General features: G+C 40.7%; 2 protein-coding genes across 7 annotated transcripts in view; one reads left to right on the top strand and one right to left on the bottom strand.

The window, feature by feature from the left end:
• Positions 1-368: 368 nt before the first annotated feature.
• On the bottom strand, positions 369-26733 carry COMT (catechol-O-methyltransferase). Of its 5 annotated transcripts, none has more exons than XM_035556888.1 (5): positions 26587-26733; positions 7976-8258; positions 5955-6148; positions 4035-4166; positions 369-1588 (listed from the first exon to the last, which is right to left on the bottom strand). In XM_035556888.1, exons 2-5 carry the CDS (start codon positions 8256-8258, stop codon positions 1409-1411), a joined length of 789 nt encoding a protein of 262 aa, XP_035412781.1. In that variant the 5' UTR covers positions 26587-26733; the 3' UTR covers positions 369-1408. The 5 variants fall into 5 exon arrangements, with proteins under 5 accessions (XP_035412781.1, XP_035412783.1, XP_035412784.1 ...); XM_035556890.1 differs by lacking the exon at positions 26587-26733 and adding an exon at positions 26108-26578; XM_035556891.2 differs by lacking the exon at positions 26587-26733 and adding an exon at positions 20152-20304.
• TXNRD2 (thioredoxin reductase 2) overlaps positions 25837-26854 on the top strand; it is a 33947-nt gene continuing 32929 nt past the window's right edge. Inside the window, exon 1 of one of the 2 annotated variants that reach the window (XM_035556887.2) lies at positions 25837-25968. In XM_035556887.2, coding sequence (XP_035412780.1) covers positions 25893-25968 — 76 coding nt within the window. In that variant the 5' untranslated portion in view covers positions 25837-25892. The remainder of the gene's footprint in view (positions 25969-26854) is intronic. The other variant, XM_050714263.1, reaches the window with a different exon arrangement.

The following is a 26854-nucleotide window of genomic DNA, read 5'->3' as shown; positions in this document are numbered from 1 at the left end:
ATCCCTGTGAAATGCACATGTTACAAGCCAGCTGGGTCACCATGGTTTTCCTCATCCACTTTTGAACTGTGTCACCTTAGCCTGTTATATTTTCCTTTTATAATGTGGAGCAGTTTTCTATGATGTTCATTATTGGTGTCCTCAAGATGAATTCATCGAGGCCAGGGCTGATATGTCACTTCAGTAAGGTGGTCTGGTCTATAAAAGGAAGAAGCTGATAACATGTCTGAAAGAATCTCTGGTGGAAAAGACAAGGAAACGGTTATCCCCACTTTTCAACTGTTGGGTCTTTCTGTGGTTGTTCCAAGGATGGAAATCCCAGTGCAGTGCAGAATCCATGGGAAACAAAGGAAGTAACTTGCCTGCTCTGTTGTTTTTCAGATTTTATTTATAAATGCAACCATTGCCTCATTATATAATGACAGTAAACATGGCAGAAAATACCAGTGGGTATTCCATAATTTTAAGTACAACAATCAGGTTAACCAGGACCCACACCATAAAAACCCATTCTCTCTAGTTTTTATTTTTGTTTCTTAAACATACACAGCACTTTAGAGTAAGCAACTTGCCCTGCCTCTAAAAAGCACACACTATGTATACACTCTATAATAAGGGGATAAGTAAGCATAATAAAGGGACAAACAATATTTTCTCAAGATCCCAGTGACTTTGTTGTTTTGGTATTCTGTTAGAAAGAACCTGTTGCTTTTGTTATCTGTTGCTGCATTTATTTTAATTTGTTTTCTTCTTCAATTTTCTCTACCTCTGCACGTGCAGATTAACAAATTTGTTTCCTTGTCCTATGCAAAGTTCTGATACATTTTCTTATCACTGCATGAGTCTTTTTTCTTTCAGTACATGCCCTTTTCTCCAGCATAGAGATAATTAACTCTTGCAGTAACAATGAAAAAATGCATCTGACATCACTGTAGGAACTTTCACTGCTTGAAGTGGCATGCTAACAATTTAGCATAATCAGTGCTCCTGAAGTGCTCTCCTTGCAACATGCATGCTTTTTTCACTCTGGAGAGTGATTAGTCAGTTTAGCTTTGGGACACGAGTTTTCAAAAATTGAGTGACTTTTTCCACCCTGCCCTAACCCCAAACTGTGGTTGTTTGGGTTTGAGCTCTAAGTAACAGACTATGTTTTGACAATGTGTTGGTCAAGGCAAGGCAATTTGCATTACCTTGGGTTTGCTGAGCAATGTGTAACAGGCCTTGGAGCAGTTACCCTACTTACTTCAGATCTTGGTTTCCACATGGTCTAAAGCGATCTCCTCTAGAATTTGCTTTAATTACAGGCTCCAAAAGAAGAAAAAAAAAGGGCAAAATTTAAAGCATAGACAATTAACTTGTGCAGTCACATTTACGTTATTTGAAACAAAGGTTGAGTATTAATGGCTCTCTATCCCAAAAACACAGCCTTTTCCATAGCATCCTGCACTTTCATATATTCCAGATGAGATGGGTAGTTAGTGCATTGGAAACGGGGGTTGTTGCGGATATAGTTAACGAATTCTGGAGCTCCTGGGACGATGATATTGTCGGCCAGAAGAACTGAGCCCTTTCTCAGCAAGCTGCATTCCTAGAAAGAAGAAAAATTGCTTCATAGTGGCTGTTAAGTGGACATTGGCCTGAATGTAACGTGCTTTTGTCTTAATCATATCATACTCAAGTGCCTGCATCCAAAAACCCATTGTACTTTGGAAGTAAAAGGAAGAAAAGACATGGGAAAAGCTGAAAAACTCTATCCAGTCCTTTGTTGTCATGTTTAACATGCTGACTTTTTCTGTTAACACAGTCGGTGGAACACTAGAGATGCTGATAACATATTAGGTCATTCAGGTTCTGAAATAACAAATCAAGTGCAGTGGAGGAGTGCAGTTTGCTCATATTGTTTCCAACCATGCTGCTCATATTGTTTCCACTTTTTTTAATACATTAAAATGTTGTAGTAGCTCTTAAGGTCACCCGAGAGATTGGCATGTACCAGTCTGCTTTGGCTTGTCTCAGAACCACTAACTGAATAAATGAGACTTTCTGAACTTGTTTTTCTTTCATCTTGTGTAACTTTCTGCTGCTTTGTTCAGGAGCTGGGCATGAAGCAGAGTTTGTGCACGAGGAAGATCACTGACAGATTTCCACAAGGCATAATTATCTTGCAATAGTCACTTCAAGTTCAGCGTTTATCCTCAGAAAACCTACAAACCTAATTTTTACTGGTATTTTTGTCCACTAGAAGTTGCTTATCTGAGCTAACCAGCTCTTTTAGAACAGGAATTTTGAGGTTTATCAGGCCCGTTATTACCCTGTGGTAACAGGCAGCAGTTGTAGCTGGAACATGGTGGGTTTTGTCATTCCCAGCATTATTCCCAGCAGATAAGTCCTGCTGATGAGTGTGCTGCTGAGGCTGTTCAGCTTACTGCTCATGCTTCTGGTGACTGAACACCAGTCAGCACACAGAAGTGATTTTTTGGCAAATATCCTCTGGTTTGTTTCTATTGTGCAACTTACAGAAGCTTGCAAGTGACAACATGCTGTATTTCCCACCGGTCATAAGGATGTCAGGCTTTTCTAGACATGCAGGAAGGGGAATGCTGTCTGGGCCATTCGAAATACATAACAAAATTGCAAGTTAGTTAACATCTGAGAAAGCATGGGGACTTTTTTGTCATCTTTCTTTTCTGAATTTCGTAAGATTTTAAGCAAAGCAACTTTGTGTCACAGTTGCGTCAGACCAACCACAAACTTGGAGCTAAGCTACATGTTTGTTTTGGTTGTGTTGTGAAGGTTAAGCTCTGATACGGGTGCAGATATCTCTTCCCATGGAAATAGCTCAGTCATCCTTACACAGCCAGTATAAAAGAAAACATTCTCTGGATACACATAACTGGGGGGAGGGAACATTTTCTTCAGCTACTTCTGTGTAAATTCAATACTGGGAATTTGAACCCCAAATTTCAAACAGCTATCAGGAGGACAGGGGTGAAATTAAAAAACAGGAGAGCCTGGATGAGAAAATACCGTTATAGGCCTCAAGCATGGGTCAGGAAGTAGATGGTGGGCTCTCAATGTAAGAGGCAGCCTCAAAAAAAAGTGGATTTATTTGTGAAGGAAATAATTGCAAAATGGCACTTCTATCCAAATAAGCAGTTCTAAGAAGTTTTATCAGTCTGCAGTGCTAAAGTTAGGAGAGTATCTCTGCGTGCTGTGTTTATACATACAAATGCTGTGAATCTCAGTTATTTAACAGTTAAAAATATCTTCCCTTCCCTGAGTACTCTAGAATATAGTTACCTCACGTCCAGTGCTACCCATCACTGCCTACTGCTGTTACGGACAACTTGTTTTGTAATGCTAGCAGTAACTGTTCAGGGGAGTTGGGAAGAAATTAACACAATTTTTCCACATATAGGGCTGGAGATAGTTTGACAGCACTTCTCTAGCAAGTGCTTGACTGGGGCAGCCTGCGCTTTTCTAAAGGTTGCTTTACAGCCAGTTAATTAGGTGGAGTAAAGGCTCACAGAAAGATGATACCCAGCTGCACTACCAAAATTGTATGTCATCAAAAGGCTCTGCTGGCATAGCAAAACCAGGCAGAAAAAGGGATACTGAAAAGTAAAAGAAAATCACAGAGGTGGAGCTGGGATATGCAGGTCCTGAGTCTCACCTGCTCCCAGGATCAGGATGTTTTTGGGTCAAGTTTTCCAGTTTAGTGACCATGCAGATACTCCAGTGAGTGTAACACCCACACCCTGCTCTCCTGCAGCTGGGATTTCTACTGCAGACCCGTTTGTTCAGTAAACAAAATGGCTTAACACTATTTGCCAAGTCCTGAGCTGTGTACTGTGGGCAGTTGTCCCAGATAAAGGTTTGGGATCCTGTCCCCAAATCCTCTTTTTTTCATAAGGTTGTTATTTTGGCTGCCATTCTTCATTTTACAGAGGATGAGGTTCTTCTGTTAGAATGTAGGCCTCACAGACATCTAGGTATTTGCTACTTTACTTTTAAGACAAATTGTGCAAACTGACCTGAAGCAGGATGGTGTCTGGTGTGTATCTATCTTTCCAGTGGTCCAAGAAGACAAAATCCAGAGTATCCACTTCATATTTTTTCTTCAGCTGAGGGATAATTTCCTCTGAAGGGCCTTCTATGAGTTTTACCTGAAATGCAAATCTACCTGATGAATTGTGAGCCATAAAGAAAAGTCACATGTCCCTAGCTCATTTCAAATTGTGGCAAGACATCAGTGATCCTTTTTATAGTTCAGCATAGCCTTAGTTGATCTGATAGAGTTGGATCATGCGGACTTTTTTTTTTTGACAAATCAGTCCACACGTGTTCCAAAATATTTTTCTTCTCTATTACTATTAAAAAAAAGTGGTCTGTTGTTTCTGTTGGATAATGTGATTTTTAGTGGAAACAAGGGAATCTTCTGTTGAAAACAGAACTTTTATTATTTTTGTAGTTGTATCTCACTTTAAATAAGTAGTCCAAAGGTAAGCAGAAGAAACAACAGGTTAGTTTAGAATACAGCTGGAAGCTACTGTATGTCAAATTGATACGGCCAGTAGACGAGGCAGGACAGACTCTATTACATTTCCCTTACAGGTTTAACGGCATAAGTACTGTTAAACTGCAAAAAGTTGCTGCACCCTGACTTGTTAAGCAATTGCCATATTCTGTAAGTACAGGAAAAAAATTAGTAAGGAAATCTGTCTGGTTTATGACTCACAGCTGATCAGGAGATTAATCAGATGCGAGAAATGCAATTTTAGATGTCACTGTTACTTCAGGTTCTCATCAAAAAGTTAACAAACACATCTGAAGATCTCATGGTGGGATTTAGTTCTTCAAGTTTTATATGTGTTGAAGTGAATTGGTTAGTCAGTAGAGAGGCACTTCTCAGGCATGAGACCTGACTGGCTGAAGATGTCTGCTCTGGGCTGAGACGGATTATAGACTGAAAATACCTGCAGCTCAGCCAACTGTATAGGGAGTTGAGACACCTTGCACTGTACAAAATTTAGATATGTATATTGTGACCAACTAGTTTTGGGCAAATATATCTTATCTGAAGTCTGTTGCACATAACATAATGCAACTCTCTTCTATGAGATTCTGTAACAAATTAGACTATACTTTAATTTTCTTTTGTATTCAGTAATCAGTATTCACTGATCTGAAGGTTTTAGTTTACACACAGAAAACCAATACTCTAGCTTTTGGGAGGTAACGTTGTGAAGTTCTACCTCTGTGAGAGGTCAGGGACTAATTAGGCACAGAGCTAGTTAAATTAATAAGAGCTTGGTGCACAAGTAAAAGAAAACAAAACAGCTATGAATAAATGTGGGATAGAAATCATAGAAGGGTTCCTGATTATCAGGAGGAGTTGCCTGTGGGGTAGTCTAGTAGTTCAGTAATGGCAGTAAATCTTGCCAGTTTTGCACTGTGGTTGCTAATTTTATGGAAAGAACTGTGTGTGCTGATGTCCTGTGACTATAATAAATGAAATAACTGACTCAGGAGCCTCCCTTCAGGTCCGTATTCTTAGAGTCACCATGAGCTTTGAAAGTAGCTCTCAGCAAATGGCGTGTCTATTGCAATAACCAATGAGTAGTCTTGACAAGCCTTGACAAGCCCAAGACTCTACTAACCCTAACCCTAACCCTGACCCCTAGCTGGGTCTGCATCGTACTTGGGCCCCTGACTGGTGCTCACACATTTAGCTCGATTCCACCGTGCAAAAGAGATGACGACTTTGGTCTTCTATATAGACAATGACAGCTTTTCCCTGCTATCTAGCCTGAAGGTTACTCTGCTTGTTCCCAGACACTTATGGTGCTATACTTGCTTGACAAGTAGAATAACAGATTTAAACCTATTAGTGTTGCTTCCGTGCATAAAGTCCCACTCTCTATGTATTGCTTTCTGAGAAAAATGGTATTTACCTTATCTTGTACTCCAGCAAACTCAATCATCTGTTTAGCTATAGCTGCAAATTCTGGGTTGAACTCCACAGTGAGAAGACGAGCACCTGCTTTCAGTAGCCGAGCAATCCTAACTGCTGAGTAGCCGCAGTATGTTCCCAGCTCCAGTGCAACTGATGGATTGATCTCTTCCACCGTCTTGTCTAGAATTAAACCTGAAAAAATGAAAACAGGTTAACTTTGGACAAAATCAAGCTAGTTTGCATGCAGATGGGTAAATTAGTGACGAGAAATTTGCCAAGTCCATGCACTCAGGTGCTCGGGACATTGAAAATATAAGGGTTGATGTCAAATTACGTACTGTTTCCTCTGCAAATAGGCTTGTCTATGATTAACTTGATCAGGGACATTCTAAGATTCAAAAGGCGCACTTTCAACTAAAAATATCTTCCTTAGTTTCACAATTTTTAAATATTTATGAGCGAGAAAGTGCCTGAGTTAACTAAAATATTTATAGTGTTACAAGGGAAAAATGCAATGTGTTTTTCCAAGAACTTATTGCAGAAACTGGAGATGTTTGCGAAATATATAAATCCTGACTTCTAAGTGCTGGTATTTTGTTGCAGTGCTACATGCAGTAGTCTGATACAAAATGTCTCAGTCTAAATAGTTGTCTAAAGGGAAAAAGAAAAGTCTAGTTATAGGTTGCAAAGTATTTGAATTCACCTGATGAATTGTGGGACATAAAATACTTAATTGTTAACAAAAAATATTCTCAAAAGTGAGTGATGGTGTGCTTATATCTAGTCCTGAAAAAAAGGGAATTTAATTGTTCAAAAGCTGTCTGCTTTTACTTATATGCTTAGAAACTAGATAGCTAATCTTAAAAAGTATCTGAAGGGATTTTACTCTGAGCCATGGACTTGCTCAGGGCATGTACACATTTCATTATGTGAAATTTCCTAGGTGTCATTTGTTTATGCATAGTCTGATGATAATGCTTGCATCTTGAGATCATGTGGTTCTTCTAGAAATCTTCAGAACTAAAGGTGTATTAACTCTGATGGCTCTTCCCTCTGAGGAAATTTCATTTGTTAGAGCAAAATTAGAGTGAAATTATAAAAAAAAAAATATAATCCGAAATGCTCAAAGTTTAGAGTTTTAGGATTTCCTACTTGGCCGTTACCTACTGTTCTGTTGCCCTAACTACCCCCGACTGGTATGCAGAGAAGCTAGTTTCAAAAAATGTACCCATGACAGAGAAGTATTTTTATTACAGTGCTTGCAGTTGTACTTCATTAGGTGCATTAATCCCAGGCTAAGCTAAAGTTCCCTGCAATTTCCTAGTAAGAGGTACTTCTGTGTCTAATTCATAAGGGAATGTGTTAACATTTTGCCATTACAGTTTTTTGAACAGACGGTCATTTTCCTGCGGTTAAGAAAAAAAAAAGTTTTGTCCACATAGTTTCCTGTAGACAAGAAAAATATGATTTACTTGCCTAGTAGCAAAAAGACCTGATAGCTGATTTTGTGTATTACATTGGTAGGATCTTTCCCCTCAACAGTAACTTGTAATTTATACTTGCAGATACAAAATTCATATAGTTTAAAATACTTCCCACGATTGGTTGTTTGTTGTTTTTTTTTTTTCATATTCAGTATCTTTCCATTAAGGATCTAAAAGTCCTTGATGTAAGGAATTATTCCTCAAGGCCACTCTTTATGGGAACTAAGGCACAACATAATCATAGATTCTTTCCCATAACTTGTCACCCTCTGCTTACACACTTGCACGCACCACACAAAACTAGATTTGATCCTATGACTTCCTGGATTACTCACTAGATCCTCCTCCTCAAAGACATCTGCAAAAGCATTCATTACTGTTTACAGAACTACTCTGCTGACCACAAGGCTGTTGTGGATGTGATTTTTTTTTTTTCCCTCCCAGTGGATGGGAGTGACCACGTGAATACAATAAAATGTCCTATAATCTACTAGTCTTGAAGGATCTTCCAAGTGCTGATCCCTGCTGCAATTACCTTTCTCATTGCCCACATTCATGGCCCACTCTTTCTGGGAGCAGTACTTATCTATAGCGTCCATCACGCTACAGGGATCCCCTCGGACTGCATTCTGCAGCACAAAATTTAAAATTCTCTGTTCTTTGCTCTGGTTCATGATGAAATTAGTTATTTTCTCCCGGATTATTTCATTCCAGATAAGGGCAGCAGTGCCATTTCTCCTGATGAGCACCACAGAGAGCAACAAAATGAAAAGCAGGACGAAGACAACGAACAAAGGGACTGAAGAACTCTCCAGCATCTGGAAGGAAAGAGAAAAAACAGCCCGGAGTTAAGGGTGGCCCAGGAGAGAGCTATTGTTTTTTGTAAATATTAAGCTGAATCACCCACAACCCACCATCCCGAACAGCAACACACACAGTTTAATTATGACATTGTACAGAGAAGCTGAACATGATTCTGTCACTCGATAATGGATGGTGCTCTGTGGCACTCCCTTTAGAAGCCAATTTTACAGGCAGTCAACAAGTAGCTTTATTTAATGCTCTGGTCCCTTCCCCCACACAGCTGCTCAGTCCTGGCTCCAAGCATGCCACTGCACAAGGAGCCTCTCAGCATCAAATCTGTTCTAACCGTCTTCAAAGGATTCAAAATCTTAATTAGACTCTGCATGCGATCTCACTCTTCTCATTTTTGAACACTGGGAAACTTCTGAGCCTTGGTAAGAAAATATGGAACTTTTCACCCTTTATTTTTGAACAAAGCATCAGCAGAAACTGGACAGTGTTAGGCACCATTCTGTTTGAAATCAGACTGCAGGTCAAATTACTCCGTGGCATGCAGACCCCCTTTGCTAGCACCTGCCCTTCTGGCGTGCTCTGCAGTGAAGCTGAGCTGGATGTTTCAGAAGGACTTGAGCTGCCTCCCTCCTCTCACAGCCTGCAACAGAGGTACCCAGGTGGAATGGTTCACAGAAGATGGTTGCCTTTTTCTTGCTCATAAACCTTTTGACACGAACCATCAATCTGACACTTTTGAGAACAAAAGATGCTTTTTTTCTAAAGCAGGGAAATTTTCTCACTGGTTATAAAAAATGTAAAGCTAAATCCCTGAACCAGAGAAGAGCCCAGGTTCATGCAATTTGAGAAATGTAACAGAAGGGAACATTGTATTACTCCGATGGGCCAGCTCAAATTATCTGATGGAGTTGTGCCTATTCTTCCCCTGAAATTTGGTGTCAGCTGCCAGTGCCTATGTTTGCACAGCATGGGTCGTGTGTGCAAGTTTCTGTTCGTCTCTCTGAATTCAGGGCATCTGAACGTAAAGCTCAGCAGATGGGATGCATGTCACCCTGTACAGCTCAAGCAATAAATCCTGTCAAAGCCATTTACTCTGATGGATTTCAGACAAGCCAGTATAAAGAAAGGTGCATTTATTTCCATGCAGGAGTCACAGCACAAAAGATGTGGTAAGTAAGGGTTCTTAAAATTAAGGTATTGATTTAGCCTTTGAAAGAGTGCCAAACTAAGGGTTGTGAGTCGCCTGAGGCTTCTCTGCATGAGGAGTTCCTCTCATCCATCCCAAAACACAGCTCGTCTCTGCTGATGTCCCTTAGAACACCACGTTTCCACCACTGCTGCCCACAAGCAGGAGCTGACAGTTTTTTACTGGGAGGGCAGCACAGGTTGGAATGCACTGCAGTTAGCATTAGGATGAATGAATGCCAAGTTCGTTTGTTCTTGAAGTCTGATTTGGCATGTGAGCACAGGTCTAAGGGATTCATGAAAGTATTTCTTAACCGCAGCATGCTGGCTTGAGTCGCAGTGTTTTTTAAACTGTTATTTTTAAAGAACGTGACACTCAACACTTTGTAGTCTCTGCTTCTTTCTACTATGACTCTTCCAGCTTGCTAAAGATGGTTAACAGCTTCCACTTGTAATTGTATTAATGTTCCACCTACCTTGTGGAACATTCAGCAGAACCATTGCTGCAACTGGAGCTACAACATCCTCAAAAATTTTGCCTAAATTGCCAAGACCAGAAGTAAAGGGGCTACATGACTAGCCAAGGATTCCCCTAGATCTATTCCTACCTATTCTTGCTTCTTTTTTTTGTTTGTTTCCCCCAAAATTGTCCCAGAAAAGTCCTAAATTTTATGGGTGGTCAGACCTCTGTTCTGGAGTGGGACCTGGCGCACACATCACCCATGGGGAAAAATCTGCAGCACCTCCCTGAATTTTGAATCATCATGCAGAACACATTCCGAGTTCAGAAGATGACTGAGTTGCCATGGAGACATGCTCAACCTGCAGTACAGCTGATGTTTGTTCACCCATCTACTTATCTTAGTGGCACAGCAAGTATAATTTCCTTGGAGCAGTTAAAAGTCTATTTCTTTCAAACAGTCACCAATGCTAATACTTTCCTTTATAATGCTTTTTTTTGCAAAGACTGACCTGACACTTCTTTTCAGGGCTCACCAGCATCATTAGCACATGAACATCTTGTTTCTTGGGCATTCTGAATTTTGTTTCCTAGCTAGTAGGAACCTGCTTCTTTACCTTAGCAGGATCATGAAGGTCTAGATGTCAGTTTTTCTTCTTCCCTTCTAGGCACTAGTAGTTCTGCTGACTTAGAAGTGCTAACTGTCCTGTGCTTTCCAGATAGGACTTCTGTTCAGGAAGAGCAGGGCTACAAAAATGGTGACGTGTCTGGAGGGCAAGACACATGAGGAGCAGCTGATGTCCCTGGGTTTGTTCAGCCCAGAGGCAAGGAGCCTGAGGGAGGCCTCATGGCAGCCTGCAGCTCCCTCACGAGGGGAGCGGAGGGGCAGGTGCTGAGCTCTGCTCTGGGGACAGCGACAGGACCCGAGGGAACAGCATTGAGCTGGGACAGGGGAGGGTCAGGCTGGGGGTTAGGGAAAGGTTCTGCACCCAGAGGGTGGTCAGGCACTGGGACAGGCTCCCCAGGGACGTGGTGATGGCCTCAAGGCTGCCAGAGTTCAAGAAGCATTTGGACAATGCTCTCTGACATGTGGTCTGATTTTTGGGTGGTCCTGTGTGGAGCCAGGAGTTGGATTCGATGATCCTTTTTCATCCCTTCCAGCTCAGGCTATTCTATGATTCTATGGCCTTTCCAGTCCTTCTACGTGAAGATGTTCCTTCCATATGACCTGTCCTCTAGAGATTTGGGTTGGGCTATGAAAATGTCATTGGTTTAATAGGAAAAATCTCTCTCTAGCTTTACTTGGCTTGTCTTTGTATGACTTTTGCGGCTTACTTGATTGTATGGCCATTGTTGGTGGACTGGGATTACTGTGAAGAGTTGATTTTCTTAGTTTGTGGGATTTTTTTGCAGTTGGTGGTGTTTGTTTTGGTTTGGTCTTAATACCGTAACAAAAAGGACCTGCTTGAAGGTAAAAATCCGTCCCTCCCCTTTCATATTGCTTCCCAGGCATGCAATAGGTAAGTCAGCAAACCAGATTTCCATTGTCTTATTTTCCCACACTGATACAGGTTTTACACACCAAAATTACAAAACATCACAAGCTCAAAAGCCCATGTATTAAGGAAGGGCAGCTTCTTCATCATCTATAGCCTGTGAAACACTATTTCGTAACACATCTCTGTTACCCAGTACAGAGAAAACGGCTTGGATTAGGCCTGCTGATTTTTAGTAACTTCATCTGATCTTGAACACTTCACTTTCATGCTTACTTGGACAGCAGTATTTTCTTAAAGATGTTGTTGTTTTAAGAGAGTGAACTTAGTGGTGTAGAGCAAGATACCTCGTTTCAGAGATATATGACATGTTTTCAAAGGCATAGATTGTATGTAGGCTGCTGCCACCCTTAGCAGGTATTGTAGTGTGACATCCTGATACCAAGAACCGAGTAGCTTGACAAAAAGGTGTAATTTGGGATATACTTCTGAATCACACAGTGAGCCATTGCCTTCTGTCTCTTCTAGCCATTCCTCACTCAAAAATATGAGTAGGCTAACAGTCTTTTCAGCTTGTCTGTAAGGACAACAACTGCTGGTTCTGCTGGACCACCCACAAAACAAATTTTATATCTTCAGCTTTGAAATCTTATTGCTTGCAGTTCACCCAAGGATCCTCCTGGAAAGCAAAATACAGACCTGCCTTTCTCTTCATGTCATAATGGATCTAGACTGGTGAGTGGCTGTTAGCACTGAGTTGTGTGCAAACTTTGTCTAACATTTGTCAAGTAGACAAAAAAAGCCAATAAATGTAAACCCAAATGTTTATAATTTGGGGATGATCTTAGATCTAAAGGTGAAGTAAGGAGGAACTTCACCTTGGCCATTCCTATGATCAAGTGCTCAGGAGGATCCATTTCTGACAGTGCGTCAGTCAGATCTTTGGACTTCTGAATCCCTTAGTTGATGCTACCATCCGCAACAGCAGAGCCCACCTGCCTCAACAGATCCTTAAACACTCACTGGCAGCAATAAACTATTCAGTACATACTGTTTTTTTCTTCTATTAGACCAGTTCACTTGTTTTGCTGTATCAAGGAGTATTTCTCAGTTATTATTTTGTTTTTCTTTGTTTTTAATTACTATACAACATCCCAGCACCTTCTTAAACTGTCAATTTCAGTTGTTCTTAACAAAACCTCCTTTAGGAGGCAATTATACTGAAAAATCTTTCCAGGGAAATTAGCTTTTAAAAAGAAAGAAACCAGACTTATCTGGTTCCCTTTGTTTTTTTTCCTTTTTTTTTTGAACACTGCTTCTTTTTCCAAAGTGGCTCCTCCTTTAATTTGTGTCTTCTTGGATGTAAAAATAAATTTAGTGATGGCAGTAAACTGTAAAAGTAGCCTGCCAAAGGCAAGATGCATTAGTGATAGTCATGCACCAGGAAGAGGGGAAAAAAGATGTACCAAAACAGGTAATTGCTTTCATATTCCTAGCTGAAAAATATTTGATATGAAAATTAAGTGCATAATTCAACCAATTTAAAGCTACCACTACATAAGAGACAGTCTTATGACAGCTTTAGAAAATGCAACTGTAATTTTAACTTTGATGTGGATTCATGGGATTCATTAAATATTCAATAAAACTGAACTTGTGCATAGTCAAGCTTCCCATTACCACTTATTACAAGACAGTCGCTTTTATTAATCAGTGAGGTTCCAAATACACAGGTTAGCACTGCAACCTCTTCTGTGCATTAGAAATGTCCTGATAATATGACCCTTCCCTTTGAAAAATGTGAAACTGAGGAAGGAAATAAACAGAAAACTGAATGGATAACATTATGGAAAGGGATGAGTAACACTTATAACTAAATCTATTTTCAGTAAGACAGAGTTTAAAAGAAAACATTAAAAATTCAGGCCCAAACCTGTCAAACTACTGGCAAGTCTTTCTAAGGCACTGGATTATTTTTTTCTGCATTTAATCTTACTCTTTTTGTTGGGCTTCATGAGACCAAATCATAACTCAACAAAGTAGTTCAGTAGTTTTTCCCCAATGCAAACTGTAATCAAGCTATCAGCATTTAAATGAGAATTCCTCTGTTTCAGATTACAGGGATTAAAAAAAAAAAAAAAAAAAAGATACTTTCAAAGAAAGTAGCAAACAAAAATTGTGGTACTGTTTCCCTGCCTTACCTGTCTTGAATATAGTATACTTAAGTCATTCCAAAGGCTATAAAAGAATTCTCAAGAGACTGGCTCAGACTTAAAGATCTATTATTATGGTAATATTTAAATTACAGGATTCCTACCCCCACCACTATTATGGGATCTCCAACTTTTCTAAAAATATAAAAATATTATATAATATATATATTATATATTATATTAACATATATTATATAATATATATATAAATATAAAAAATACCTGTGAGATGGAGCACAAAACATCCTATTCTACACCTGTACATTTTTGCACAGGTGACTCCTGCCATTTCACCACAGATTACAATAAGGGCCTTTCAGTGATACTATTCATCAGTCCTTCTGGTAAGTTTTTCCAAGTACTGTTAAAAACTGTTTGGTCTTATTATTCCCTGAAGTGAAAAAAATAAGGGTTAGAACAATTGGTAACATCATTTTTTAAGGTAAGTCTAGGTAACATGGTGAATTCAAACTGAGATTTTTCTTAGTGTTCAATAAAAACTGCATTAAGTCTTCTTAAGGGTGCTAGAGCAAGGTGTATGGGGATTTGATCTAAATTACTGATTGCTGCTGTTTCTCTCTCACATTCTGAAACAACCTCCCTCTGCTAAATATATATATATATATTTACTGAGAAGAAGAATAAACATATTGAAAGTAAGCACATTTAAATACTTGAGTTTTAATAAGGACATGTGCCTTAATGAGCATCGCACTTGGTGGATTAAGAAAGTATCGAATTTGATTATTTAACTAGTCTGAAGCTCATTTCATTATATTATGAATAATTAACAGGAACTCATTTCCTACAGAAATGAGATGCAGAAATAAGAGTTGGCAGGTATTAAAAATACTTGGGAGGTTGAAAACTATTGGATAGAATATTTTTCTAATCAAGGTGAATCCTTACAAGCGTATTTGTAGGACAAACTGATACTGCTTTGCTTTGTACTGAAAACAAAGTCCTGAACATAATCGAAAAAGTCTCTTCTACAAAGACAGCACGTACATTAGACTACCATTCTCCAGGACTACCATGAGAGTAAACTTTGTGATCCTGAGTCAGGGGATTTAGCTTTGAGTCTCATTTTGGCAATGGTTTCCTGATCTGACCTTGTGGGAATTGTCTTACCTACACCATTTGCTACCACGCGTAAGTTAACGTTACTGCAACTTCTGTAACTTTCAAGGTGTTGTGAAGCTGAATTCATCTTTGTCAGAAAAGTCTGTGCTATGGATATATGGATAACACCCAGGGAAGCACAAAGTGATTTTATCTGTGTTAACTAGACAGATCCATTCTGAGATACCAAAGTAGCAAACACCTACGTGACATTGCTGTTCTTGAGTTTATGAAAAACAGGGAAAATGTAGAAACAAAGAGTGCTTCAAACATCTTGCTTAAGTGATTTCAGCCTGCTGACAAATCAGGCCTCTGAGGAAAGATGATGTTACATCCAACATTGCTACAGTTTTGCATGCATTTGATCTAACTGCCAAGTACTGGTTGGTTGTTCAAGAGTTTATTACCGGTCTCCAAGCATCCAGACAGTACTTTAGCATTCTGATACCAAAGGGTTTAGAATCTAATTTAGATTTTATTAGCTCACACAACGTGGTGAATGGGGAGTGCTTGGTAAATTTATACCCTTCAACCTTTTCTTCACAGGAGAATCTCTCCATCAGTCTGATGATGTTGATGGTAATAGAAATGGATGACAACAGTAGAGTGCCTGGGGATAATGGGGCCTGAACTCCTTGCTGAGACATGCTGCTAGGTCTGCAGAGAGAATGTAATAACAAACTACTTTCTAGAGCTTTTCTACTAAGGCCATACAAATTAACAGATTAACCCCTCCACATACACCTTTGTGAAGGAGGTGAGAGTACTCCCTATTTTTAGAAAAGGGTTGAAAACATTTTTCAGGAGGTTTAAATTCAAACCTTTTAAACACTTTTGCTGAAATTATGCCTTTAAATATCTGATGCACTAAAGTACATGGAGGATTTGCATATTAGTGAAGATATATTATCTGTTTAAGAAGCATTGAAAAAACAATGCAGAAGAGTTGGCACATTTCTACACATTTAAGAAAAAATCTGATACCCTGCAGTAGGTCAGAGGAGATCTGTGCTGGGCCATGACAGGGACAGGAATTCCTGACTCTTTGTCCTGTGCTCTCTTGACTGAAGAAATTTCTGTTTTGTGACATTTTGCTTTTCTTGATCTTTTCCCAGAGCAAGAAAGGCAGAGTATTTTGATCAGAAAGCCTGAACTAACTTCTGCCAAACATGTTGTACCCTGTTGCTGTAGGCAACGCAATTCAACAGCTTCACATTTTAGGACTTTTAAAGGTCAAAAAGAAATATTCTTTTTACCTCTTATTCTTTCAGTGTTGTTTATGTATTTTCAATTGAGTGCAACACTGTGAAGAATAATCAGCATATTGCCAAATGTGAATAGCTTGTATTTCAATGGAAATTTAGTCTGGGCATTCAACATTCAGATTTTCCACTGACATCATGAAAACAAGCTGAACAGACTTTAGAACAGACTTTTTTCGCTAAGTATTTCTTGCATGAAATCTAAATTTCTCTCTCCCCAGGCTTTTTCAAGCTACTCCAATTTAGCTTTGCTACTGTGACTACAAAAATTCAGACTTCTATAAATGCAAAGTTCTGATTATTTTTTTTCCCTGGTCCCCTTGGTGTTTTGTTTTGTTTGTTTGTTTGTTGGTTTTTTTTCAATCTCTTCTGAGATTGAAAGGAAACAAATACAAGTTTCTTGTTACTGAATGAAAGGAACAGAAAAGTGTCTATTGCCTACTAGGGACCCCATCAGCTAAGCTTCATGAGGGTGTTTAACTCCATTCTCCCTGGAAAGACTTCAATTAGGATAATTAGTATGCACTTAAAACTTCCTTTACAGTAGCTATTGTCTGAATGGTAGTCAGTACATTCACCCAAAGGACAAGGTTTATGTAATGGTTATGTGCCCCATAAAACAGAGTGGGGTTTAGAACAAACTGGCCTCACTCATCTCCACCCAGCAGGAAGGCCCACGTGGATCCATAGAATTCTGATTCAGACTGGCCTAATGAACACAGTGAGCAATTAATGCCGAAGTCTGGAGCGAGGGAATTCTAGGATAGGAAAAGCACTTTACTTTTCAGGAATAAGCTCCATTCAAGTACCCCTAGGAAGCGTTTGTTTCTGACAGTCCTTATTCCCGCTCCCGAGCACTAGCTGTGTTTGTGCTATTTCTACCTGCGTTTGAAGCCGGTTGAGTTGTACAGACCCCACCTAGGAGGCAGTGGACACTTGAAAGAACAAAGCACTCTGCGTTGTCAGCACAGTGTGAGCTGGCCTGGAGAAAGTTTTTTGCGCTGAGGTTTTCACATTGCCCAGGGGGTGAAACAAGCTCCTCTTGAATGATTCTGACCCCTCCACCCCCAAATGGAGAAAGGGCTGAAAGAGGAAAGACCAGAATGGCTAGTTGACTTCCGCATAATCACCTGTGACAGCCCTATTTTGTATTCTCTCCTTTTATCACAAGGACCAAGGGCTGAATCCTCAGTGTCCCAAATCCCTACTGCACGGTCCTGTCCTGCTTCCAAGGCTACCAGCTAATCTAGTGTAAATCTGTCTCTCTACCAGCACAGCTTTCTGCTCTGCACAAGCTGCTCTTCTGGCCAGGGAGAATGAATGATGGAAACCTGGTACCGAAGACACCCACTGAGGGATCTGAAAGAATAGCAAGGAAATCACTGCCGAGATGAAGGTTTATAACCATGAGAATGAACAGCTCTAACAGGCCAGGCACAATGGGATCCACCACAGCACAGCAGGTAACCAAAGCACTGCATGGGAAGAGGCAGCCTCACAGAAAGCAGGGCATGGGACCTTGGTCTCAAATCCTGAGTAAATAGCCCCAGAAAAAAAAGTAGCTGGAATGGGCACAGAGTTTCTCGTACTTCAGCTAGAAATTGCCTTCTGAGAAATCCCTCCTGAGAGAGTTTTAGTGAAACTGGTATGGATGGCCTCACACAATAAGATTTGGTTTCAGTGACCACTGCCAGAATCATGTTTTTTCAGAAAATTCCTTGTCAGTTCCAATTCCAGTGATCCTGAAGGAATGCTGAAAGTGTGGGACTGGCAGATAAACATGATACCAGCTCCAGGCTGCTAAGAAGTACTGTTAAACTTGCATGACAAGTAAATTGTTTTGCTGTGTTAATGTGGTTAAGCTCTTTTTCCACTTACGCAAACTAAAGCTGTAAATCAGGTAATTTTTCTTTCTCATTTAAATACTGCAGTGCTGTGCAAATGCATGAGGTTTTGAATCTGAGGGCTTTGTTAGGGGAGTCCACGCCTCCAAGCAGAAAAAAGTAAGCTTAAGTACAGAGATGAAGCAAAGGTTGTTTATAAAGATCACCAATCTGACATGCTGTTAACAATACAAGTAAATATGAGTTTGTTTTTTAAAGAACAGAAGGTAAGGGATGTCCATAAAGGGCATCAGAAAGATACTCTAAAAGCAGCAACAGGGCTAGCATACTAGCTTTTGTCATTATACTTCTTCACAGACATTTTGCTGTTGCAGAACTCCCTATTGAAAATTTAAATCCCCATAAAATACAGCTGCAGAAACACACTTATAAAAGCAGCTATTCATAGTCAAATATGAATAAACTGAAGCTTGACTTGCATTCAGCTTTTTCTTGAGTACAAATGAGTACCAAATTCTAGCATACTTATAGCCATAAATTACTTTTCCAATTTAGTTGGGGTTATCTCATCTCACTTCTTTCAGCTGTCAAGGTTTACAATGCAGTAGAAATGCCTTACACACAAATATGTCCTACTCTTTCTCTGTGAAAGCTGTAACTGCCCACAGACTGGCTTCCTGACAATGAGTACCAGTCAAAATGTGGAAAACATTGCTTCTTTCATATTCGGCACTGTTTAAAATAGTGGCATTATCTAACAAAACAAATCATGTCAAGTCTGAGAAATAGAAAAATATAAATATGTACCTTCCTCGGTACAGCAGGAGCTGTTCCCTCCAATCTTTTCCTGTGCTGCTGTGATGTGGGCTTTGTAGAATAAGAGTCCAAGAGCCTGCAGTCAGTATTCAGTCACATTCAATCACATCAGAGGAATAGCTTATCGGTTCTGTTACACGGACTCTAAAAGGAGCGGTGTCCTTTTCCCCAACTCCTCCTTTCAGTCCTTAAAGGTGCTCAGTGCTCTAATAACCTTAAAGAAAGCTATTTGTCTCTCCCCTAATGACAGTGTTCTTGTTACTTAGTTACAGCACAGTGAATGCTGACAAAGTCAGGTATGAGCCAAATCTGTGCTCAGTGTAAATGCACTGTGTTCAATCAAGCAAATGCAGGAATGAATTTGGCCCAAGGGATTTAGTTCTTTTTTCAGCTCAGACGTGGCACATACGGCCAGTGCAGAAGTTGTAGAAACAAGACCTAAGCATGTGGGTTAAATATAGAGTGCTGCTGGAGGGAGGTGAGTGAGATATGTATAGCAAATTGCTTAACAACAGCTATGGAAGGAGGAGCAATCAATACATTATAAATAGTATATTTGAATTTCTATAGCTTCTTATTGACAAAAAAAAAAAAAAACTAAACTAACAGCTGTATGATAGAAGAGGCTTATTCCAATAAACTTTGTTTTTGGCTTGACTGTCTATCTTGTCACCTTCAAGGTGGAAACAATATAATCAATCTGCAAATGGATTATACCATAAAAGAGATTAAAAAAAAAATTATAATAGTTCTCTGCTGTATTCACACTAAGCTCAGACCTAGTCAGTGAGTGTTTGAAGCTCTAGCCTAGAAAATATTTAAAGGATTCAAAGAAAGGATTTCTGTAAAACACAGCAGCAGCTGGAAATGAAGAACTAAAACCAGGTTTTGTCATATGAGGGAGGAGATCCTTGAAAGTATTAGGGGCTGCCTCAGAGCATGACAAGAGAAGAATAAAAATATGAAGTGGATGAAGTGAATAAAGAATTGTATGAAAAGGAGGTAAGCGAGGATGAAAGTGTTTCTAGTAACTCTAAACAAAACATGATTAAGACCCTGCAATATAGCACAGTGCCCAATGTCAATACAGAATAACTTTGAAGTATCCTTCCCACATATAACAGAGCTTTAGCTCAACAAATATTTTCTTATAATCTAAACATCAAGAACAAAGAATGAAAAAAGCAATAGCATTCCCCAGCTCCACCAACAGTAATTTCCTGCCTGGTCAAAAGCTAGTTTAAAAAACATGACAGGTTGTCTCTGCACAATACCTGATGCCACCCACAGTTAATTTTAACTGAGAATTTCCTTAACTGCAGGGCTGTGGTGAAAAGAGCTTAAACAGTAAAACTTAATTCTATGCACTGACCTAGTCCAGTAATCATAGAGTTATTATTTGGAAATGTCCTTGCAGTTAAACAGTGATGGTTGGGAACTGGTGGGTGGTATCAGCCCATACTCTACTTAGCAGAATAAACCAGTGCCAAGACTTACCAGACTGAGTAGTGTCCCATGAAAACACTTAAAAAGAAGTTCTAGTTTTGAGCTGAATCATGTTCTTCAGGCTAGGAGCATGGGAGGAGCAAACTTGCTTCTGCCTGCCCACAACTGTTTACTTGCATGATAAACACTATGCCTGCAAAAGTAACCCTTTCTCTTGTCTAGATATTCCATTATGTAAGAAAAAAATTGTGAATGGCAGTAACTGCAAAACTAGGTAAAGCTATAGGTTCAGTTAAACCACCCAAACCGTGTGATAAAGTCCATAAGTTGCTTCCAAGTAGCAGCAAATAGGCAGTAGAAATCTTGTAATAGGTTATTACTAGATATTTTTTTATGTAAGAGAAATTTCTTTGATAGGATGGTTAGACATTGGCTTACGCCTTTCTGTAATTTACCTTTTTGCCACAGACAAATGTAGGGACAAGATCTTAAAAGATGGATGTGGTATTGTAGAGCAGTAGGATATTACATTCACAGGGCATATCTATGCAAAGATGTAGACCCAGATGTCTGAGCTTGAGCGCAGTGCCGCATTAATGGCAGCAGGTAAGAATAACTGGCTAGTTCAGACTGACTTGCTCAGACAGTGACAGCGCTGAGCTCTGAACTGTCTGCACAAACTTGACTAGACTTGCTCCAGACCACTGCTCCCAGTCTCAAACGGAGGCTACGCAGCTGCAATCACATGATGCGGTGGCAGCATTATCCCCACTGTGCATAGCACGGAGCAAAAGCTTTCCCAGTAAATCCATGCCTGGCATAACAACAAATGGCGTTCCCTGCTTCTAAACAACCCTGGCCAAAGACTTTTTTAAAAGCCTTAACAAAAGAAGACAGGAGAGTTAGCACATCATAAACCCCACAGATCATGTGAAACACCGAGCGGAAGAAAATTCTTTTGAGCTTGCATTTTCAGAATAGCAGGAGGGATTTGCTTTTATGTGCATTTGCTGTTTTCCACAGTCAAATTAGTTTCTCTTGCTGAGAAACATGCAAAAGAGGAATTTTGAGAAAGGAAGCACTACTTGTACAAATCAGGAAACTGCCTGGAGATATCTAAAATAAGAAACAGCTAACAGAGAAGAACGAGGGCCAGCAAAGTCATAGTCTAGAATTTAACAGATACTACAAGCAGTTAGGCTACTTTGCGTTTACTGTGTATCATAAAGGGTTATCACGTGGACTGAGAAAGCTTCGTGCTTTCAGTGACTGTGTAACTCCTCATGAAAACTTTGGAGTTCTGTTAAGTCTATCATATTTCTGTATTTTCTCCATGCACTTTTTAATATGCCTTAAAGCATTTGAATGAAATCAAGAATTTGTGTTACTTAAAGCTTTATTTCTTCTTGCTGCTTTTTTGTCACTTGTAATCAGTTAATTGTTTAGGACAAACTATGAACATAAGATTCTGTAGGGTTAGAGAAGGAAGGAAAAAAATGGCAGAGATGAATTTCTGAAAAACGAGTCTTACTCTCAGACAAACTTCTGAAAATAATAATAATAAAAAAGAAAACAAAGGAGTAAAAGAGCAACAAAGCTGAAATGTTTAACCATTTTTGCTGGTTTATGAATCTATGCACAAATGTTTCCAGCAGAGGAAATACTGTTAGCTGAAGGATAGATTATTTGTGACAAGATGTCTTTTTGGGGTGCTTAGCATATATTAAAATGGTTGTTTTCCTTTTAGAATAGCATTTTAAAATGCAATTTAAATTATGACCTTATTTAGAGTAATTCTGTGATGTGGGTGCTTTTCTTAGCTTCCTTCTTAATGTAGTTGTTTTAGATATATTGTCAGGCCTTACACTGAAAAAAAATATTAACTAATAGGACGTGGTATTTGTCCCATGTTAACACAATCTTGTAACCTTTGTAGACTTCACATGGAAATCTGATCTCCACCTTGATCTCATAAAGCAAAATTAGTCATTTTCTTCCCTTACCAATTTAACTTGCAACTTTTTGAAGACTGATTTGTCAAAACTCTTAAAATCAGAATCTCAGTGAAAGATATCCAAAATACAGAAGGCTTTTCTATTTTCAGGTACACCAGAGTTTGATTGTAAGCAAACAGTCACAGACTCATTCATGCCAGTGTAAAGCAACATCCAAATAAAAGTAATATTGGAAAACACTTGCTACAGAAGTCAGGTAAGAAGCCTTGTTACAGTGGTAAAAATACATCTATTGTTTACCCAGGATCTATGTCTTCGAACAAGTGTCCTCACTTGTCAGCATAAACCTCCATGCAAGAATACTTTCCATGTACTTAGCAACTTGATTTGTGAAAAGGTTCTAACTTGCTTTGGAAAAAGTCTAGGAACTGTTAACCAAATGCATTTAACAAAATGCAGCCTCTGATATAATTCATTTCTCACCCCCCTCACTAAGAAAGAAACAATGTGATGATTTTCAAAGATGGCATTTTCCTGACACCTCTCACTTTTCCCCACCCTGCCAGGTCCATAATCTGGGAACATTAAACATAAAGCAATCCATGCCAAGAAAAACAGAACAGACAAAAAGTGCTTGAAAAGTCAGAATTTCTAACATATTAAACAGAAAGGTGTTTTATTCTGGTTGTGTTCACTTACTCTTCATGAGGAAGAACTTAAATAAACCATTGATAAATGTAACAAAAGTTACTTCTTATGAAGAAAAATTAAGTAGAAAATTTCAAGTTTTTCTTACAATAAATTCAAAAGCAGAAAGTCTGCCTGTTAACAGAACCAATTAATGGCCTCCAAAACTCATATTATTGTTGACTAGATTTATAGACATTTATGAAACATATCACCCTGGCATTTCCTTTGCCCTCTTAATACCGCACTGTTTACAGAACACAAAATAAACACCCTCCTGGAAATAAACAAAACCACATCCAGCTCAGGATAGTCTATGATTCTAATGTATGAAATTAATTTATGACTTTAAATATTGCTAGCTACAACTGATACAATTCCACAGAACTAACATGGTAAGTCTGATAGCTATCTTCTAAGAGTTGTGTTTTTTTTTAAACCCAAGTATCTAAAAAATACTATTTCATTGCAGAAACATAATACTTTGTGTAAATGTTTCCTTATACTAAAATGTATTTGTCACTAAAGGACTTCATGCTTGCTTTCTTAATATACACATATTAATACACATATAAAATATGTATATCACTAGTTATTCTGATCAGCTTAATGATAACCACAAAATAATTAAAATAATAGAATAGAAAACAGTAAGAGATGAGCCAAATATACATTATAAACCATACCAGAGTACCAGAACCTGTTTCTGGTCCCTGAGACAGGCTTTTGAAGTGTAGTGCAGACACACCTGCTCAGTGCTGACTGCAGCAAGTATCTGTGGCTGCTCCACTTACTGATACTGTGATTATGGGCAAAACCTACTCACTACTGCTGATATTTGCCCTTTTTGATCTCAGTGATCATACTTGTGAGAATGTGCAAGAACGAGCAGAGTGGCGTTACACAAACTTTGTTCTTTCTTTTGAAGACAGCAGTGCTGATGAGAAAACCTTTGCCTGTGGAACTCCACGGTGCTTTATCATGAGCTGTGAGGTACAGCCAGAGGGCTTCATCCCAGCTTCATGCAGCTTGCTAGCAGCACAGCAGCAGCTATGGATAGCTTCCTAGATGACTTAAGGTGCCAAGTGGCAGCAACTGACTCACATTTAAAATAGAAAAGAGCGGGCGTGCTTGGGAAAAGATAAACATCTAAAAAAGCTAGAAACTCACCACCACTGTGTAGGCTGCGGTTCATACAGATTCTGAGCTTTAAAATAATAAAAAGCAGCCAGGAATGAAAGGAATGCTAGTATATGATGTGGCTGTTACACAAGGCATTTGGCCAAGTCCTTTCCTTAAATAGTTTAGAAGCACTTCTCCAAATTTATTGGCAATTCTTTCCTAAATTGCCACTGATGTTGCTGTTTAAGGTAGTGTTTTATATCAACAGCTTTGCCACATCTAAGGCATTTTCTTAATAACAAGATAACATAATGCTGCAAGAACGTTTCTTCACATAAATTTGTTTTGTGTTTGAGATGATTTAATTCTACCCTTGATCCTACTACAGCTGAACTAAATGCTGTGTGAAGAGCATATGCTCAACACTGCCTGATTCAATTCAGCATAGTGGCTAAACTGAACAGCTAAAACAACTTTGCATGCACATACCTGAAGAACATAAGTCATTAGTATCTGAATATGCTTGAGTTTCTTTTTCATGTACAGGTCTCTCAGTGTGCTCTAGTCAGGTCTTTCTACTGCTGTTGCAATGGGTAAAAAGTATCTTTAGTGATTTATTGATTCTACTGCTGTAGAATACAAGGTTTTCAGCCTTTTTTTCCAGCAGTGATACTGGACAACTCATCGACCATTAGTAATTCCACTTTCACGTATTTTCAAACATTAACCGAGTGGGAAAAAAATAATCTGACCTATACTAGGAGGTGATACTAGTTATACAAAAATTTCCTTTTGAGAATTTACTGCCATCTCCGTTGGACTATGGATCAGATGGATGGTTCTGGTACAAAATGGTTAGATGCTGCCCCCTTGTGCGGTGAGCTCCTTGCTCTTGACTGTTTTCTGTCACCAACTCCTTCTCCGTAAGAGGAAGGGGCTGATTCTTTGTTCCAAATTGATTTGACCATGGTGATATTTATTACACACGACTCACTTTGTACAGCAGCAGGTAGGGTTACTACAATGCTGCAGTAAATACCAACAGCCAGCACTTCTGCATGAGAACAACCTTGTTCCCTGTGGTATGGTGTTTTGATCAATACCTATTATGAAACCTTTTACCTTAGGCTATCAAAATACATTCCAAGCATTAATATCTCCCATCTGAAGCAGGTCAGCAGCTTCACCCTTGTTTAACCAACAGAAGATGTGGGGCACCAAAAGGGTCATCCAAAGCCTGCAAAGTGTTGGTGGTGCTCCGACAGGCTGTCCTGTGTGGACATTTGCCCTATTGCTGTTAAACTTGCACTAAAGCTGTTGGTGCTGGTCTTGCTCACTGATGTGTGGTGTGGGCCCAGCCCCACCATTTTGGTTGAGGACGGCCTCTTCTCTCAGCCAGGAGTCTCTAGCTCCTGCTCACAATGCTGGAAGCACCTCAGTCACAGGAACCCAAACCAACAAGGCAACTTGACTGTAATGCCTCTTGGGAGGGAAGGACTTTATTCACACCACCTTTTTAGGGGTTTTTAACTTTCAGTCTGTGTACAGCACCTGTGGAAGGGGTTCTGACAGCCTGCACCCCTCATGTCTGCTACAAAGGGATGTGCAGCTTCAGAGGAAGAAAAAACAGGACTTTGGATATCGGTAACAGCTCTAGGCAGCCGTGTTCCTCCTCCTTCCTGAAAGACCTTCCCTGACCCCCCTTTGCAGCTTTATGTTAACGGCAAGCCAGTCTAGAAAAGCGGTGGTTTTTTCCCCTTCCAAGAAGTTCGATTTTAACTCTAACTGGAGTCTGTGTCCACCTGCTAAAAAGCCCCCTCCACCTTTCGCAGCAGCTGAAGAAGCCGGAGCTCCGGGGCGCCCCACGGGTACGGAAGCAGCAGCCTCCCCTCGGGGCTGCTCGCCAGGGGACCGCCATTAGCACCTCCCGTACCCTCTGTCCCCCTCTACCCGCCGCCCGCCGCTCAGGCGCTGCTCGGCCGCCTCTCCGGGGGCCTGGCGCGGCGCGACGGCCCGTTGCCGTACAGCATGGCGGCGCTGTGGCGGAGGCGGCGGCGTCTCCTAGGAGCGGCGGGGCTGTGCCGTACGGCGCGAGCCCTCTCAGGTACGGGGCGGCCGCTGGGTTGGGGCCGGGCGGAGGCAGCGCCTCTGCTTTGGTTCTCCTGGCGGGCAGCGGGCTGCCCTCTCCTCCCGCCGCCCGGAGACGGTGTTCCGAGGCAGGGAGAGGCCCGCGAGCGCCTTACCTGAGGGGCTGCTGCCGACACCGGGGGCCGCCGCCCCCCTGAGGCGCCGCTCTGCCCCTTCAGCGGCCCGGCCGGGGAGGGTGGCGGGCTTCTGCCATCCTCAGGGGCTTTCGGAGCCGCTCCCCGCCGCTCTCGGCTACCGTTCTTCGGCCCCTGCCTTGCCGAGGGAGCCTTCCGGCCGCAGGTGGCTCTGAAGCAGGCGAGGCCTCCTGCCCCCTGCGGTGCGGCTTCCCGGGGAGGTCCCCAGGCGGCACGAGTGACCGCCAGGCCTTCGCTTTAGGCTTAACCCGACGCGACAGGGGGCTGTCAGCCGTCCCTGGGTGACTGCCCGCGCTGCACTGCCGAGAACAGTTCCCACCCTGCACTCAACATATAGTGGCTTAGGTGGTTCGAGGCTGCTGTGGCCTTGGCTGCCCTCCCCGAGCCGCTGGCAGCTCTGTGGAAGCCCTCCTGCCCTCGCTAAGAAAGTTCTTTCTCACCTTGGCATTTCTTCCACCGCCTCCAAACTGCTCCGTTAGAATGGGCTGAGCTGTGGGGAGGCCGAGGCGGCAGAAGGGGCCAGCTTCGCTCAGCCTCACCACGCCTCTGCAAGTCCTGTGTTGTAGCTGAAGGTTTGCGAGACCGATAAGGTGACTGGTGAAAAATGTAGGGGTAGAAACTGCTGCGGTAATGCAGGAAGGGAAGGCCCATACCAGACTCCAGCTGCAGCTGTCTAAGCATGCAGGAAGAGCTTCTTAGGACATTGTG

The sequence above is a fragment of the Cygnus atratus genome, chromosome 17 (genome assembly GCF_013377495.2).
Source record: "Cygnus atratus isolate AKBS03 ecotype Queensland, Australia chromosome 17, CAtr_DNAZoo_HiC_assembly, whole genome shotgun sequence".
Lineage (NCBI taxonomy): Eukaryota > Metazoa > Chordata > Aves > Anseriformes > Anatidae > Cygnus > Cygnus atratus.
This window is presented reverse-complemented; position numbering and strand designations above follow the sequence as displayed.

Bases quoted from the DNA above. Each gene is read 5' to 3' on its own strand.
- COMT (XM_035556888.1), bottom strand. From the start codon at position 8,258: ATGCTGGAGAGTTCTTCAGTCCCTTTGTTCGTTGTCTTCGTCCTGCTT. The intron at 6,149-7,975 runs GTAATTGCAGCA...TCATTTTTTCAG, and splicing joins GAATGTGGGCAATGAGAAAG to GTTTAATTCTAGACAAGACG. The intron at 4,167-5,954 runs GTAAATACCATT...TTTGCATTTCAG, and splicing joins TTGCTGGAGTACAAGATAAG to GTAAAACTCATAGAAGGCCC.